This window comes from Mustela lutreola, chromosome 10 (assembly GCF_030435805.1).
Source record: "Mustela lutreola isolate mMusLut2 chromosome 10, mMusLut2.pri, whole genome shotgun sequence".
NCBI lineage: Eukaryota > Metazoa > Chordata > Mammalia > Carnivora > Mustelidae > Mustela > Mustela lutreola.
This window is the reverse complement of record NC_081299.1, coordinates 26,402,610-26,416,159: the sequence shown is the minus strand read 5'-3', so window position 1 is coordinate 26,416,159 and position 13,550 is coordinate 26,402,610. Positions and strand designations below refer to the sequence as shown.

At 48.5% G+C, this 13,550-nt stretch overlaps 2 protein-coding genes across 7 annotated transcripts in view; both read left to right on the top strand.

Moving 5' to 3' along the window:
- The window catches only part of ZMYM6 (zinc finger MYM-type containing 6), a 43,260-nt gene extending 39,768 nt beyond the window's left edge, over positions 1-3,492 (top strand). For all 6 annotated transcript variants that reach the window (XM_059136488.1, XM_059136487.1, XM_059136484.1 and 3 more), the window contains one exon: positions 1,533-3,492. In XM_059136488.1, coding sequence (XP_058992471.1) covers positions 1,533-3,364 — 1,832 coding nt within the window. In that variant the 3' untranslated portion in view covers positions 3,365-3,492. The remainder of the gene's footprint in view (positions 1-1,532) is intronic.
- Positions 3,493-3,610: 118 nt separating this feature from the next.
- Positions 3,611-8,058, top strand: TMEM35B (transmembrane protein 35B). The gene is made up of 3 exons (XM_059136489.1): positions 3,611-4,973; positions 6,385-6,565; positions 7,511-8,058. The coding sequence occupies exons 1-3, from the start codon at positions 4,866-4,868 to the stop codon at positions 7,612-7,614; spliced, it is 393 nt and encodes a 130-aa protein (XP_058992472.1). The 5' UTR covers positions 3,611-4,865; the 3' UTR covers positions 7,615-8,058.
- Positions 8,059-13,550: the final 5,492 nt, after the last annotated feature.

The following is a 13,550-nucleotide window of genomic DNA, read 5'->3' as shown; positions in this document are numbered from 1 at the left end:
TAAAAGTATAACTATGTGTCTGAGGTATTGGTGATCAGGGAAATTATTTTAATTCATACCTGGAATGGTTGTAAATTATTGCCCCAGTCCATGTTGCCACTACCTTTATATTTTCAGTTAGTTCTGTAGCCTACTCTGCCCGAAGCACTTTTTTATTTTTGTTTTTAGTAATAATTTTACTACCCAGAATATACTGTATTTAAAAGCATAGTCTGTCAACACATAATCATGAGTTTTGATGTAGGGTGCCTTTGTTTTGGTAGGAGTCAAGGAGAATCCTGTTTTCTTTCCAGAGTAAATTTGATTGCTTTATATTCCTGTTAAAATGGTGCACTCTTTGTGTACATGAATTTATACTGTATGCACATTTGCATGTGGAAGGTAGTAGTAATATGAGCGTATGTGGGTGGTTACACATCTTTTAAAAATTTCTAGATTAAATATTGGATTGTTTAAAATAAACTGTTGTGAACTACTTTTTCATTTGACAGTGCTCCTCAGAAACATTCCATACCAATGTAGATTTAAATATACATTGAGATTCTTAATGGATGCATTGATTGCAACATATCTGTCCCTTAAGATTGGACATTAAGATTGCTTTTAGTTATTTAATATTATAAACAGTTTTAAGTTGTGTAAATGGTTTTTTGTTCACTTGACTAATTATGTCCTTAGGATAGATCCTAAGTAGTAGAATTTCAGATTCAAAAACTATCACAGAATTTTAAGGCTTTTTTCAACAAAATTGAAAAATTACATCAGCTTTTGAAAACACCCATTTCTCTTTACCCTCATTGACACTGGGTATTCTAACAATTAACCTTTACTTTTTCCCTCAACTTTAATTTGGAAAAATTTCAGAATTCGGAAAGATTGAAAATACGGCACAATGAATATTAGTATATCAATATCTTCATCTTGATTCATCAGATTTAACTTTTTTTGAAACATTTGTTTTCCTTTTTTTCTGAAAATTCTATTTATTTATTTATTTATTTATTAAAGCTTTTATTTATTTATTTGACAGAGATCACAAGCAGGCAGAGAGGCAGGCAGAGAGAGAGGAAGGGAAGCAGGCTCCCTGCAGAGCAGAGAGCCTGACACGGGGCTCGATCCCAGAACCCTGGGATCATGACCCGAGCTGAAGGCAGAGGCCTTAACCCACTGAGCCATCCAGGTGCCCCTTTTTCTGAAAATTTTAAAAGTAAAATAATTTTTTTCTTAATTTGATGTATCCTGTGGACTTCAGTCCTAATTCCAGTAATCTATCGAATACATAGCATTGCTAGTTCATGTACTACAGCCTACAGTTTTGCTTTAGTTAGTGGCCAAGTTTTGGGCAAGGAGAAATTCAGTTTTTAGTGGCACCATGGAAGTATTGGGGTTTGGGTTTCAACTTTAGTGTATTCCTTTGACAAATACAAGTAGTAATAAAATATAAATTTTAAAATGTGTGGGGGAAGGCATAAAGATATGGCTTATTTATTTATTTTTTTTGAAAATAACAGTGATTCACATATTTCATGCAGATTTCCCTATGCCTAATGAGAAACATGATGCGGAACTTGAGTCTCCACCTGCAAAGAAAAAAAGAATAGGTTTTTTCCAGACTTACGATGCGGAATATTTAAAAGTTGGTTTTATTGTCTGTCCAGGATCAAAAGAAAGTTCACCAAGGCCACAGTGTGTCATCTGTGGAGAAATTTTATCCACTGAAAACATGAAACCAGCAAATCTTTCTCATCATTTGAAGACAAAGCATTCAGAATTAGAAAACAAACCAGTAGATTTTTTTGAACAAAAATCTCTTGAAATGGAATGTCAAAATAGTTCTTTAAAAAAGTGTTTACTAGTTGAAAAGTCACTTGTGAAAGCTTCTTATTTAATTGCTTTTCAAATTGCTGCCAGCAAGAAGCCCTTCTCCATTGCTGAAGAATTAATTAAACCATATTTAGTAGAGATGTGTTCAGAAGTTTTGGGTTCAAGTGCAGGAGACAAAATGAAAACCATTCCTCTTTCTAATAATACGATTGGACACAGGATTGATGAACTTTCTGCAGACATTGAAGATCAGCTGATTCAAAAAGTCAGAAAGTCCAAGTGGTTTGCCCTTCAGGTAGATGAATCATCAGAAATATCAAATATGACCCTTCTTTTGTGCTATATTCGTTTCATTGATTATGATTGCAGTGATATAAAGGAAGAATTACTGTGTTGCATTGAAATGCCTTCTCAAATAACTGGATTTGAAATATTTGAACTAATAAATAAATACATTGACAGTAAATCTCTGAATTGGAAACATTGTGTTGGTCTCTGTACAGATGGGGCTGCAAGCATGGCTGGCAGGTGTTCTGGTTTCAGAGCGAAAATTCAAGAAATTGCCACGAATACTGTGGCATTTACACACTGTTTTATTCACCGTGAACATTTAGCAGCAGCAAAGTTGTCTCCATGCTTACATGAAATCCTTTTACAGTCAGCACAGATTTTAAGTTTTATAAAGAGCAATGCCTTGAATTCACGAATGTTAACAATTTTGTGTGAAGAAATGGGGTCGGAGCATGTGAATTTACCACTTCATGCTGAAGTACGCTGGATATCGAGAGGGAGAATTTTAACAAGATTATTTGAATTACGACATGAAATTGAAATTTTTTTAAATCAGAAGCATTCCGATTTGGCCAAGTATCTTCTTGATGAGGAATGGGTTGCAAAGCTGGCCTATTTATCAGATATTTTTTCACTTATAAATGAACTCAATTCAAGTCTCCAAGGAACTATGACTACCCTCTTCAATTTGTATAATAAAATGGATATATTTAAGGAAAAGTTAAAAATGTGGTTGAAGCGTGCACAAGAGAATGATTTTGACATGTTCCCTTCATTTTCTGAATTCTTAAACTCATCAGATTTAAATATGAGAGGCATTGCAAGCATTATTTCTGAGCACCTGGAAGGACTTTCTCAAATGTTCCACGACTGTTATCCACCAGAAGATGATTTGCGTTCAGGAAATTTGTGGATAATTAATCCTTTTATGAATCACCAAAATAGTAATCTCACGGACTTTGAAGAAGAAAAACTAGTACAGTTATCTTCGGATTTGGAATTACAATCAGTATTTAAATCAATGTCTGTAACTCAGTTTTGGGTAAATGCAAAGACATGTTACCCAGAACTCCATGAAAAGGCAATGAAGTTTTTGTTGCCCTTTTCAACTATTTATTTATGTGATGCTACATTTTCTGCTCTGACCGAGTCAAAACAAAGAAATTTATTGGTTTCTGGTCCTGCTCTAAGACTTGCAGTCACATCTTTAATTCCAAGGATAGAAAAATTAGTAAAGGAGAAAGAATAGTAACATGGCTATTGCTTATTACCAGAGTCTATAAAATTTTGTGTTAAATTTTGTATAAGTACTCTTAAATATAATTTCCTAATGTGGATATGTGCTTTCAGTGATTAAATAAGCATTGTAATATTTTTTCTTTTTGTTGAGGAATTTAATGATTATGCATTTATAAATAGTTATATATAATTTTATTAGTCTAAGGTAGCAAATTTAGCTATTTGATTGATTGATTGGATACTCTGGATTAGGGACAAAAATGAGGGTAACAAAAGGCATTTATAATGTCTCGGCACACCTGAATGTTAAAACCTCTTGGCCTTTAGAAACACATGGGCCATTGCAGTCTTCAGCCAGGCAGCTCTGTTGGGGGGAGGTAAAAAACTCAGATCCAAGCTGCTTGGCTAACCAGAAATGGAAGCAGCAGAAGAATTTGAGGCCCCCTGTAGGGGTCTCTGTGGCCCTCCCCACCAGGGCTGGACAAATGTTTTCTATAAAAGGCCAGATAGTATTTTAGGTTTTGTAGGCCATACAGTGTCAACTACTCTGTTCTGCGGTTGCAGCTGTGTGCAATACACAAACAAGTGTGGCTGTTTCAGTACAACTTTTTATTTATGAGCATTGAAACAATATAGTTTTCATGTGTGATGAGAACGGCCTTTAAATTTTTTTGTATCATTAAAAAATGTAAACATTGTTAGCTGGGGACGAGGAGGGAGTGAAAAAACCAGACAGCTGACTTAATCTGGCGCACCACCAAGTTTGTCCATCTAGGTCTAGACAGATCTCAGGTAATAGCAGATGGGCCAGGAGTGGCCTGTAGGGTTTTGTTCAGTGGAAGCCTCTCTTCCTGCAGCCTCAAGTGTCTGAATTTTCAAACACTTTTCACATTTTAATTTCAGCTGAGGGAAATTCAAGGGAAAATTCATTTTACACAAAGATAGGAAAGAACAATTTATAGCCACTTGTTACTGGTTTATTACTAATGATTCCATAACTTAGTAACAACTTTTGAGCTCTTCCATGTGCCAGACTTTGTACTAGGCCTGTTCTTCAGAACGAAGAGGCTCCTCTGCCTTCACAGATACAGACGCTGAGGCCCGCGGAGGTTAGGTGTCAGCTGGCAAAGCTAGGGAGGCTCAGGCAGGAAGGAAGTCCCGGTCTTCTGCGAGGCACGTGTAGATCCTCCTGTTGGACTGACTCCGTACTGGCTGGGAAACAGGAGACTGAATTCAAAGGGGCCCGTTTAGTCAGCTGAGCCAGTGGGCCTCAGTGTCCCCATCTGTGAGATGGGACTGCCCCGCCAGAAAAGACGGTGGCGGCAGCCTCGGGAGGCGAGGAGCGGGAAGCTTTGGCGCGGGTCTTCTGCCAGCCCTGGGGAAGAAGGAACAGAGCGGGCGGCAGGGGGCGGGTTTGGCCGGCCCTGCCCTGCCTTGCCCAGCCCTGCCCTCCCCTCCCCTCCCTGCCGCGCCCTCTTCCCTCTACTCGCTCCCGCAGGGCTTGGGCGGCCATGGCGCTCGGGCTCGCGGCTCTGCGCGTCCTGCTGGGCGGCTTCTTTGCACTAACCGGGGCAGCCAAGCTTTCGGGGCAGATCTCGGCTCCCGTGTCCCAGCAGATGGTGAGCGGCGGGGCGGGGGCGGCGGGCGGATGGACGCGGGGGCGGCTGCACGGCGGCGGGTGCTGCGTCCCCCGCAGTTACCCCGGCTCTGGCCCCGGCGCCCGGCCAGTCTCCGGCCCGTCTGCCCGCCTGCCCGAGCCGGTGCCCCGCGGACCCGCCTGCCTTCCGGCGAGACGGCGCTGAGCAGGGGGAGAGCACGTCGACTGAGACGGGGGCGCCTTCCTAGGGTGCTCCTCGGAGTCCTCCGACTCTTGCCTAGACGGAAGGGGCGGGCCGGATCTTCCAGCAGAGCCCTGGGGGACCCCCGCGCAAACCTAGGGCGGGAAGAGGAAAGCGTCCGGACCCTGTGGGTGGAAGATAGAATGCAGCGGGGGACCCAGCACCCTCTCCGTCCCCTTCTCCTCCGCTTGCCTGCGTTCTTGGGAGGGTCGTGAGGAGCGGGTTTAATATTTATTATTCCCCGCTTGGTGGAGTAGGAAAGTCGCCCTGAAGGTCAAGTGTATCTGCTAAAGGTTACACAGCTAGTCAAGACGCAGGAGCCAATCTAGGTGCTCTCCTGAATCAGAATCTGGAGAGCCCTTACCATGGAGGTAGAGAGGAACGTCTACAAGTCCTCCTCCTGTCTCCTGGCTGGTTCCAGACTCCTGAAAAGCTTTCGTGTGGTTCTGCCCATCAGTCTCTCCAGCCTATCAAAAAAGCAGACTTGGATATCCCTGCAGCCTCCCTCTCCCAGGCCTGGTGTAGGATGGTGGATTGTTTGGGGAAGTACATCCCCAGAGCCAGGTAGCTTCAAGTTTCTTTGTGGTAGCAGGGTAGGGAGGGTAGAGCCGAGGTGGGGAGTAAGGGTGCAGGAAAAGGTAGCGGGCCTGCGGGTGGTGGTCATATGGCCCAGATCAGAGCCTGACTCAGCACAATGAGCCTCTTTGAGCTCCTTAACTGCTCAGTGTCTACTGCAGTGGGGTCCAGATCCCAGCATACCATATTCAGAGTGGAATCTGTTGAATAAGCAACAATTAACCTTTCATCCTCTCCCCAGCCTCCCAATATTCCCGTCATAGTATCCTCAAGAAAATCGGGCCAGGCAGCAAGAAGGAGAAGCTGTGGCATGCCTAACTTCCTGGTCTTGGAATTTGGGGCTGGGGTCTAGTCCAGTGAGAGGCTGGTGAGAAAACTAGTCCTCCTCTGCACCACCATCTGGCCATTCTTGGAGCATAAAGCCTGTTTCCTGATTCCAAAGCTCAGTCCCTCAGGGAGGCCCTCTCCTCTCCAGACTGACCTCAGCCCTGGGCCTGACCTAGCAGGGTAGCTCCTTTGTTGGGGGAGTTGAGGATGCAGACACAGAAGGCCCCCGTGGAGTGCCCAGGCGGTGGACCTTTGAGTGTGGCTGACAGGCATTCCCTGCCGCCCCTAGAAAGCCCTGTTTGTGCAGTTCGCTGAGGTATTCCCGTTGAAGGTGTTCGGCTACCAGCCGGATCCCATGAGCTACCAAGAGGCTGTGGGCTGGCTCGAACTGCTGGCTGGGCTGCTGCTGGTCCTGGGCCCACCGATGCTGCAAGAGATCAGTAACTTGCTTTTGACCGTGCTCATGATGGGTAAGGGGGTGCAACTGCGCTGGGGAAATGGGGACTTCTGGCAGAGGGTAATAGAAGATCTGGCTGTTCCCTTTACTGTTGTCACCTTTTTTTTTTCTGGAACCAGGAACACTCCCCTCTCTACTATAGTTTCCATGGTCTTTAGACTAGGACAGGTGCTTTTTAAACTTAAGATACTATAACATGATTCTGTCTCAAACATACTTCCTACCTCATTGATTCATTTGGCTGCAGAGTATCCCCATGGTGAGGATGTCTTGTAACTTAAAAGCCCCTACCCCTCTCTCCTCACCCCTACCCTTGAGGCGAGGGGATGAAGTAGCAGCTGCCGTGGAGTTATGTGTCTGGCAGGTGGGAAAGCAAAGAAACTGGGGTCCCTGAACAGAAAGGCAGAGTATTTCCCTGTGACAGGCAGTTCTAGAGGAACCCCTCCCAGCAGCTCGGCGCACACAAACTGCTGATGTACAATGACAGCTGCTGCTTCAAAGGTCAGATGTCTTCAGCCTTGTCTGTATCCCCTCGTCTTGTGTCACCATTGCTGTCACCACGGCCACCCCTTTCCCAGGCCTTCTTTTCCATCTCTGGAGCTTTCCTCATCTTCAGATCTTTCCCATATCTACACCACTAACCCCTGCGCCGCCTCCTCTCCAGTAGGATTAAGAAGGGAGAAGGATCAGAAGTTGTTCTAAAATTTGGCCCATCTACCTACCTCCCCGTCCTACTTGGCAGGCTTATTCCTCTTTCTTTCTTGCCCTCTGAGAGTGGCTACATTAGTTCAAGGGGCCTCTGATTCTTGGTTCTGTTCTCTTCTGGAGGCCAGAGAGATGAGTGCAACTAGTTTAGGGGGTGTGTGTCTGTTTATGTGTTGGGGGGTGGGGGTGTTGAATGGGAGGGTTTGAGCTAGAGTGGGTCAGGGAGTCTCAGGGACCTCACTTTCCATTCCAGGGGCTATCTTCACTTTGGCATCTCTGAAAGAGTCACCGAACACCTACATCCCAGCTATCATCTGCCTGGGACTCCTGCTGCTGCTGGATATCTGCCAGCTCTGAGTCCAAACTAAGAAGGTGATCAGACCCATCAGGAAGAAGACTCTTCCGAGTGCATCCAAGGGATCCTGGGAGTCCAGGGCCTCTTGCTTCTTCATGCTGTGTCACTGTCAGGGCTGGAACATGGTGAAAAACACAGTCTACTGCCTTGTTACCAGTACCTCCGGGGTTGGCCAGTATTGAAGTAGACATCTTATCTACCTGACCCTGCTTTCTGTCTTGGACATTTACTGTTCTTTTTTTTAAAGGATACGTGTTAAACATACTAACATTCCTCATGTCATGTGAAAATTGAAAATAAAGAGAAAAGCAATTTAAATCACCCCAGATTTTAATGATGCACTAAAATAACTACTATTAATTCCTTTTAGTAACTGTACCCCTTTATACAGATATTTTTTTAATGAAAATGAGACAAAATAAATTATTACCTGCTTTCAAAACTCATACTGTAACATGATTCCAAGTCTGTTTTACCTCCTTGCTGTTAATGGGTGTGTAGTATTCCACCATAAGGATGTACTGTAATGTATTTACTCAAGGCCCCACTGAGGAACATTTAGATTGTCCCTGTGTTTTGCTGTTGCACACTTAACAGTAAACCTTTGCATACTTAACTGTCTTTCCTTAGACGTGAAGAGAGAGGATGGGGAGGGGCAGAGGGAGAGACAGAATCTTAAGCAGGCTCCATCCCCTGCAAGGAGCCCAGCAGGGGGCTTGATCTCGTGACCCTGAGATCACTACCTGAGCTGAAATCAGGAGTCAGCCATGGGATTCCTGGGTGGCTCAGTTGGTTAAGCATCTGCCTTGGGCTCATGTTATGATCCAAGGGTCCTGGGATGGAGTCCTGCACTGGGCTCCCTGGTCATCAGGGAGCCTGCTTCTGCCTCTGCCTGCTGTTCCCCCTGCTTGTGCTCTGTCTCTGACAAATAAATAAAATCTTAAAAAAAAAAAAAAAAGACAAAAGGAGTTGGATGCTCAATGGATTCAGGCACCCAGGCACCCCTAAATTACAATGTCATAGTAAATCACCTTTGCATACTTACTGTCTTTCCCTAGAAAAGAGAGTGCTGCTTCAAAAGGCACTCACATTTTTAAAATTTTTATCAAATCATTATAATTTACACATTTAGTATGGCAGACTCTAATGCCTGGGTTCTTAAGCCTCATGAGATACTCCTTCCTAGTCTTTTACCTTGTGTGCAGAGCTAACAAAGATGAGCACAGAGTCATCGTTTTACGGGCTCTAAAACTGCCAGCCTTTGGTAGCGAGGTAGGGCACCCAGTGTGGTGCTTCCTGGATATCGACATGGAGGCAGAGGACTCCCAACTCCAAGAGATGCCGCATGGTAAAGTGCTCGGAGCCTGGGATGAATCCCAGAGATCCTAGGGGATCAGAACCAGGCGTGTGTGTGTGTGTGTGTGTGTGTGTGTGTGTGTGTGTGTAGGAATTATTGAGGGAAAGTGACCATGTTGGAGTCCCTACTATCATATCGTCAACTATCTTCACCTCACTAGGGGCCTTTTGGAAAGTGATAAATGCCTCCCATAATGGAAGATAGGAAAAGAGTTTATTTATGCAACTCCTCTAGCCATCAGCACACACATCACTTCGGAGGTAGGGACAATGGCTTTTGGGAACCCACAGGAATGAAGTGTGTACATTAGTCCATTTCATCTGCACTACAGAATGATAATTTCCTTTCTGACATGAACTAGGAACCTCAGACAAGTTGGCACCCTTAGGTCTTTCCTTCTTGTGCCCAAGGGCAGAGTGGTTCCATCTAGACTGAGTGTGTGTTTGTATGTGTGTCTATACATACCCTGGTATATCTGTAGTAGTACGTAAAGATAGTTGTAATATGTAAAGTACATATAAAAAATGTGCTTGTGTACATTCACTACATAGAGTGTCAAAATAATCAGGAAGCCTCTTCTTTCATAGAGGTCCAGTGATGACATACCTTCAGTTTCTAGGTTGTGTAATTTGGCTACTTCACAATGACATCAAAGATGCATGATCTCTCAACTTTCTGCTCTGCTGCTTTTAATGTATTGGTTCCTGCCCTCGGTGTTGCACGGAATACCCATGATGGACTTAGACTAGTAAAGGTTTGTGCACCCTCGTCGGCAATGAACAGAGAGGGTAGATGAAGGTTCCTGCCACTTACTAGCTTATTTGCAAAATATGGGCAATGACAGTAAACACTTCATAGAGTTGCTGGGAGGACTTAGTGGGCTGAAGTGCTTACAGTCCTGCCTGGACATAATAAGTGCTCAGTAAATGCTATTATTAAATAGCGTTTGTTATTAAATAGCCGTTTGTTCTACAGATGAGAAAACGCATTCAGAAGGCTTAAGTGCCTGCCTGTCAGATCTGAGACTAGAATTAAGGCTTGATTGACTCCAGAGCCCACACTTTCCACCGCACCAGTTTCCCAAGTCCAAAGTGGGCAGGGATGACACCCCCTGTTCTCTTTGACAGGGTAAATGGGATGATCTGTCTGATGTGATTAAATCAGCCTTGCTTTCCAGAATTGCCCCTCTGCATGAAAATTCGGAAGCCCAAGAAAGTAGAACCTGGAACCCCTAGGATCCTGGCCTCTTACCATCTCTGCTCCTCCCAGAATGCGACGTCAGCCTTTCTCACAGGGCTGTAAGTAAAACCTCTCACAGCTGGCATTAGATTGAGGGCTCCTGTCTAGCACAGTTTGGACTGTAATCTGATGAGCAGCTCCAGGACCCCCAGGCGCGGCTGTAGGACCCGCCCCGCAGCTGTGGCAGAGGCAGCGGGCTGGCGGGCTAGCAGAGTGGGTGGGCCAGCTGGTGTGGAGCAGTTGGGATTGACAGCAGCAGGAGTCTCTTGAGCCTCCTCCGTCTCTTGCTTCCTCAACCCAAGGAAAAGTCAGACCTCGGGAAATGTGCCCCCCAAACTGCTAACTAACCCTGGAACTTGGTTAGGTCAGCACCATGACATTCAGCTGCAAGGCCTTTCTTATACCTTTCTCTCCTCCACCCTGGGTCCTGGGCCCTCAAAGACGTTCCCTTCTCTTGGGGCCCTGCCCGGACCCCACAAAACCGCTCATAGCTGCCGCAGGTGGGCCCCAGCCCCTCCAGCTGTTGGGTGTCCTGGGATTAGTTGGCTGATGGGAGGGTCTGAGATGTGTGGGTGGGAGTGGATTCTGCTCTGTCTCAGCTCCTTAAAGCCAGGCCCCCCAGAGCCCCAGAGATTGCTGCAGCAGCCAGAACAGCAGGAGGTAAGAGAGGACTGATGTGCTGGGATGGCAGGGGAGGTTCATAGTGGGCCAGCTGGGGGCGAAAATCGTAGCAGACAGAGCCGAGAGGGAGGGGGAGAAGAGAATACCCTCAGGGTTCCAGAAAGGACTGCAGCCTCAGAGGTTCAAAGTATAAATTTTGGTATCGGAGGAACTGAGTTTTGGGACACCCTAGGAAGGTGAAAATGCCAAAAATAGGGATAGGACCTTGGCTTGCGCACTTACCCCCCTTGGGGAAAGAAGAGGAATATGCCCAGATGTCTCTCTGTTGTTTTGTTTGCTCCGGGTGCCTGTGTGGGTGGTGTACACATTCATCTGCCTGCTGCCTGGAGGGGAAGGGAGCTAATGGTTATGAAGTGTCTCCCCAGTGTCAGCCACAGCGCTCAGAGTTTTACTTATGTTTCCTCATAATCCTCCCAACAACACTGTGAGGGAGGTATTTTAATCTCCACTTTAAGAGCAGAGAAGCCTGGCTCAGTGAAGCGGAGTAATTTGCCCAAGGTCATATGACAAATAAATGTGTGTATCTAGAATCTGCCTGATACCTGGGCCTGTGCTCTTTTTTACTCTGCTGTCCAAAGTTTTGAATCAGACCCAGGACCCCTTTGTGGTCAATTCTGGATCCAGAGGAAGGGAACAGGCTGGAAAGCCTGAGAGTTGTAGTAAATTTTCAGTCCTGTCCCAGGGGATCCGGGCAACCGCCAGGAGAGGACCTTCAGCTACCCAAGTCCAAGGTCACTGTGCAGGGGCCTGTCCTCAGGGTCCCTGCATCATAACCCTGTTCCTCCATCCACGCTTTGTGGAGGCAGGAGGATTGGGCTTTTTCTGGGAAGGATTCTATAGTCCAGTCTGGTTTCTCCAGAACTCTGTTGTCTCAGCCTTGGTGGGCTTACTGCAGATGCCCGTGCCTCCATATTATCCGAACCATCCTCCAACTGTGAGGGGCGCTTCTACCCTCTCAGTCACCAAGGCTGGAAATTTCCAAGCTATCTAGGACTAAGCCTCTTCCTCATTTCCCCGCAGCTTGTCAGCAAGCCCATTCTACTCGAAATGACTCTGGAGTTCATCCCCTAATTCTCCATTCTCGGGGCTGCCGGCTCAGCTCAGCCCTAAGCCTCTTTCACGCGGACTTCCTTGCTTCTAGTATCTCCTCCCTGCAAGGACTGAGGCCGAGGTGGCCGGGGCCGAGGGAAGGTGATATGGAGGGCTGCTTCTGTGGCTTGCCTCCGCCCTGACCTCTCTTCCGCCCAAGGTCTGAGATGAAAGGCTGTGTTGGGGACCCGGGTATCCGTGGCTGCAGGCCCTGGGATGACCCTGCTCGCTTCATCGTGGTGCCCGCGGCCTACACCTTGGCTCTGGGCCTGGGGCTGCCGGCCAATGTGGCCACCCTGGCGGTGTTCGTCCGCAGCAGCCGGCGTCTGGTTCAGGCCCTGCGGCTCTCAACTTGGCCCTGGCCGACGAGCTCTTCACGCTCACGCTGCCGCTCTGGCTCACCTACTACCTGGGCCCGGTCCACTGGCCCTTCCCCGAGGCCGCCTGCCGCGCGGCTGGGGCCGCCTACTACGTGGCCACCGACACGGCCGTGGCCTTCGCCGCGCTCCTCAGCTTGTGCCGCTGCGGCTCCGTCCGCGGGCCCCGGCCCAGGACCGCCTGCCGCCTCACGCTGCGCCGCCGAGGACCCGCGCGCGCCGCCTGCGCCGCTGCCTGGCTGGCGGGCCTGGCCAGTGCCGCGCCCTCGCTGGCCGCGTTGCACGCTCTGCACCCCGGGCCAGGGGGCGCCGCTCGGTGCCTGGAGCACGGCTGGGCGCGCGCCGGCCTGGCCTACGCCACCGTGGCCTTCTTCGCCGCTGCCTTCCTGCTGATGCTCCCGGCCTACGTGAGCCTGGCGAGGGCGTTCGGCGCGCCTTCGGGCCCCGGCCCCGTCCCCGCCGGCCCGCACGGGCGCGCGGCCAGGACCATGGTGCTGGGGCTCCTGCTGGTGTTCGCCCTCTGCCTGTCGCCCTACCACCTGCTGCTGGCGCCCTGGGTGGCCGGGCCGGAGGGCGCGGCGAGCAGCGACGGCTTTGGGTGCCGCGCCGCGCCGCGTCCACCCTCGACGTCCTGCACGCCCTCAGCCTGGCGCTGTTGAGCCTCAACAGCTGCCTGGACCCGCTCATCTACTGCTTCTCGGTGTGCCGCTTCGGGCAGGACTGCTGCGCGCTGGGCTCTCGTCCCCGGCTGGGAGCGCGCGGCGCGCACGCCGCCTCGCTGGCCGCCTCCTCGCGAGGCCCTGGCCTCCCACGCCTGCGGCACCCCTGCCACCCTGCGCGCAGGACACTGGATGGAGGAAGCCCTCGAAAGGACCCAGATTCCCGATCCTGACTCAACCACCGGCTAGCTGCCTCGCGGAAGGCTCCGGGCTCCCTGATGACAAGGAGATAGAACAGTCTTTGCCACGCGAATATTCCCTAGACGTTGGCATCTTTTGGATAGAGAGAATATGCGGTGATCTGGCTCCTGTGTCCCGCTCAGCATTCTCGCATCTCCCTCTCTTCGTCCTCTGCCACCTCTGCCCCTCTCCGTGGGTTTAGTCACCTTCTCAGTCCCTGCAACAGACCAGTTTCCCTCCTTCAAGGCCTTTGTGCCTGACTTTCCCAGGAATGACACCCATCTCTCTCCTTCACC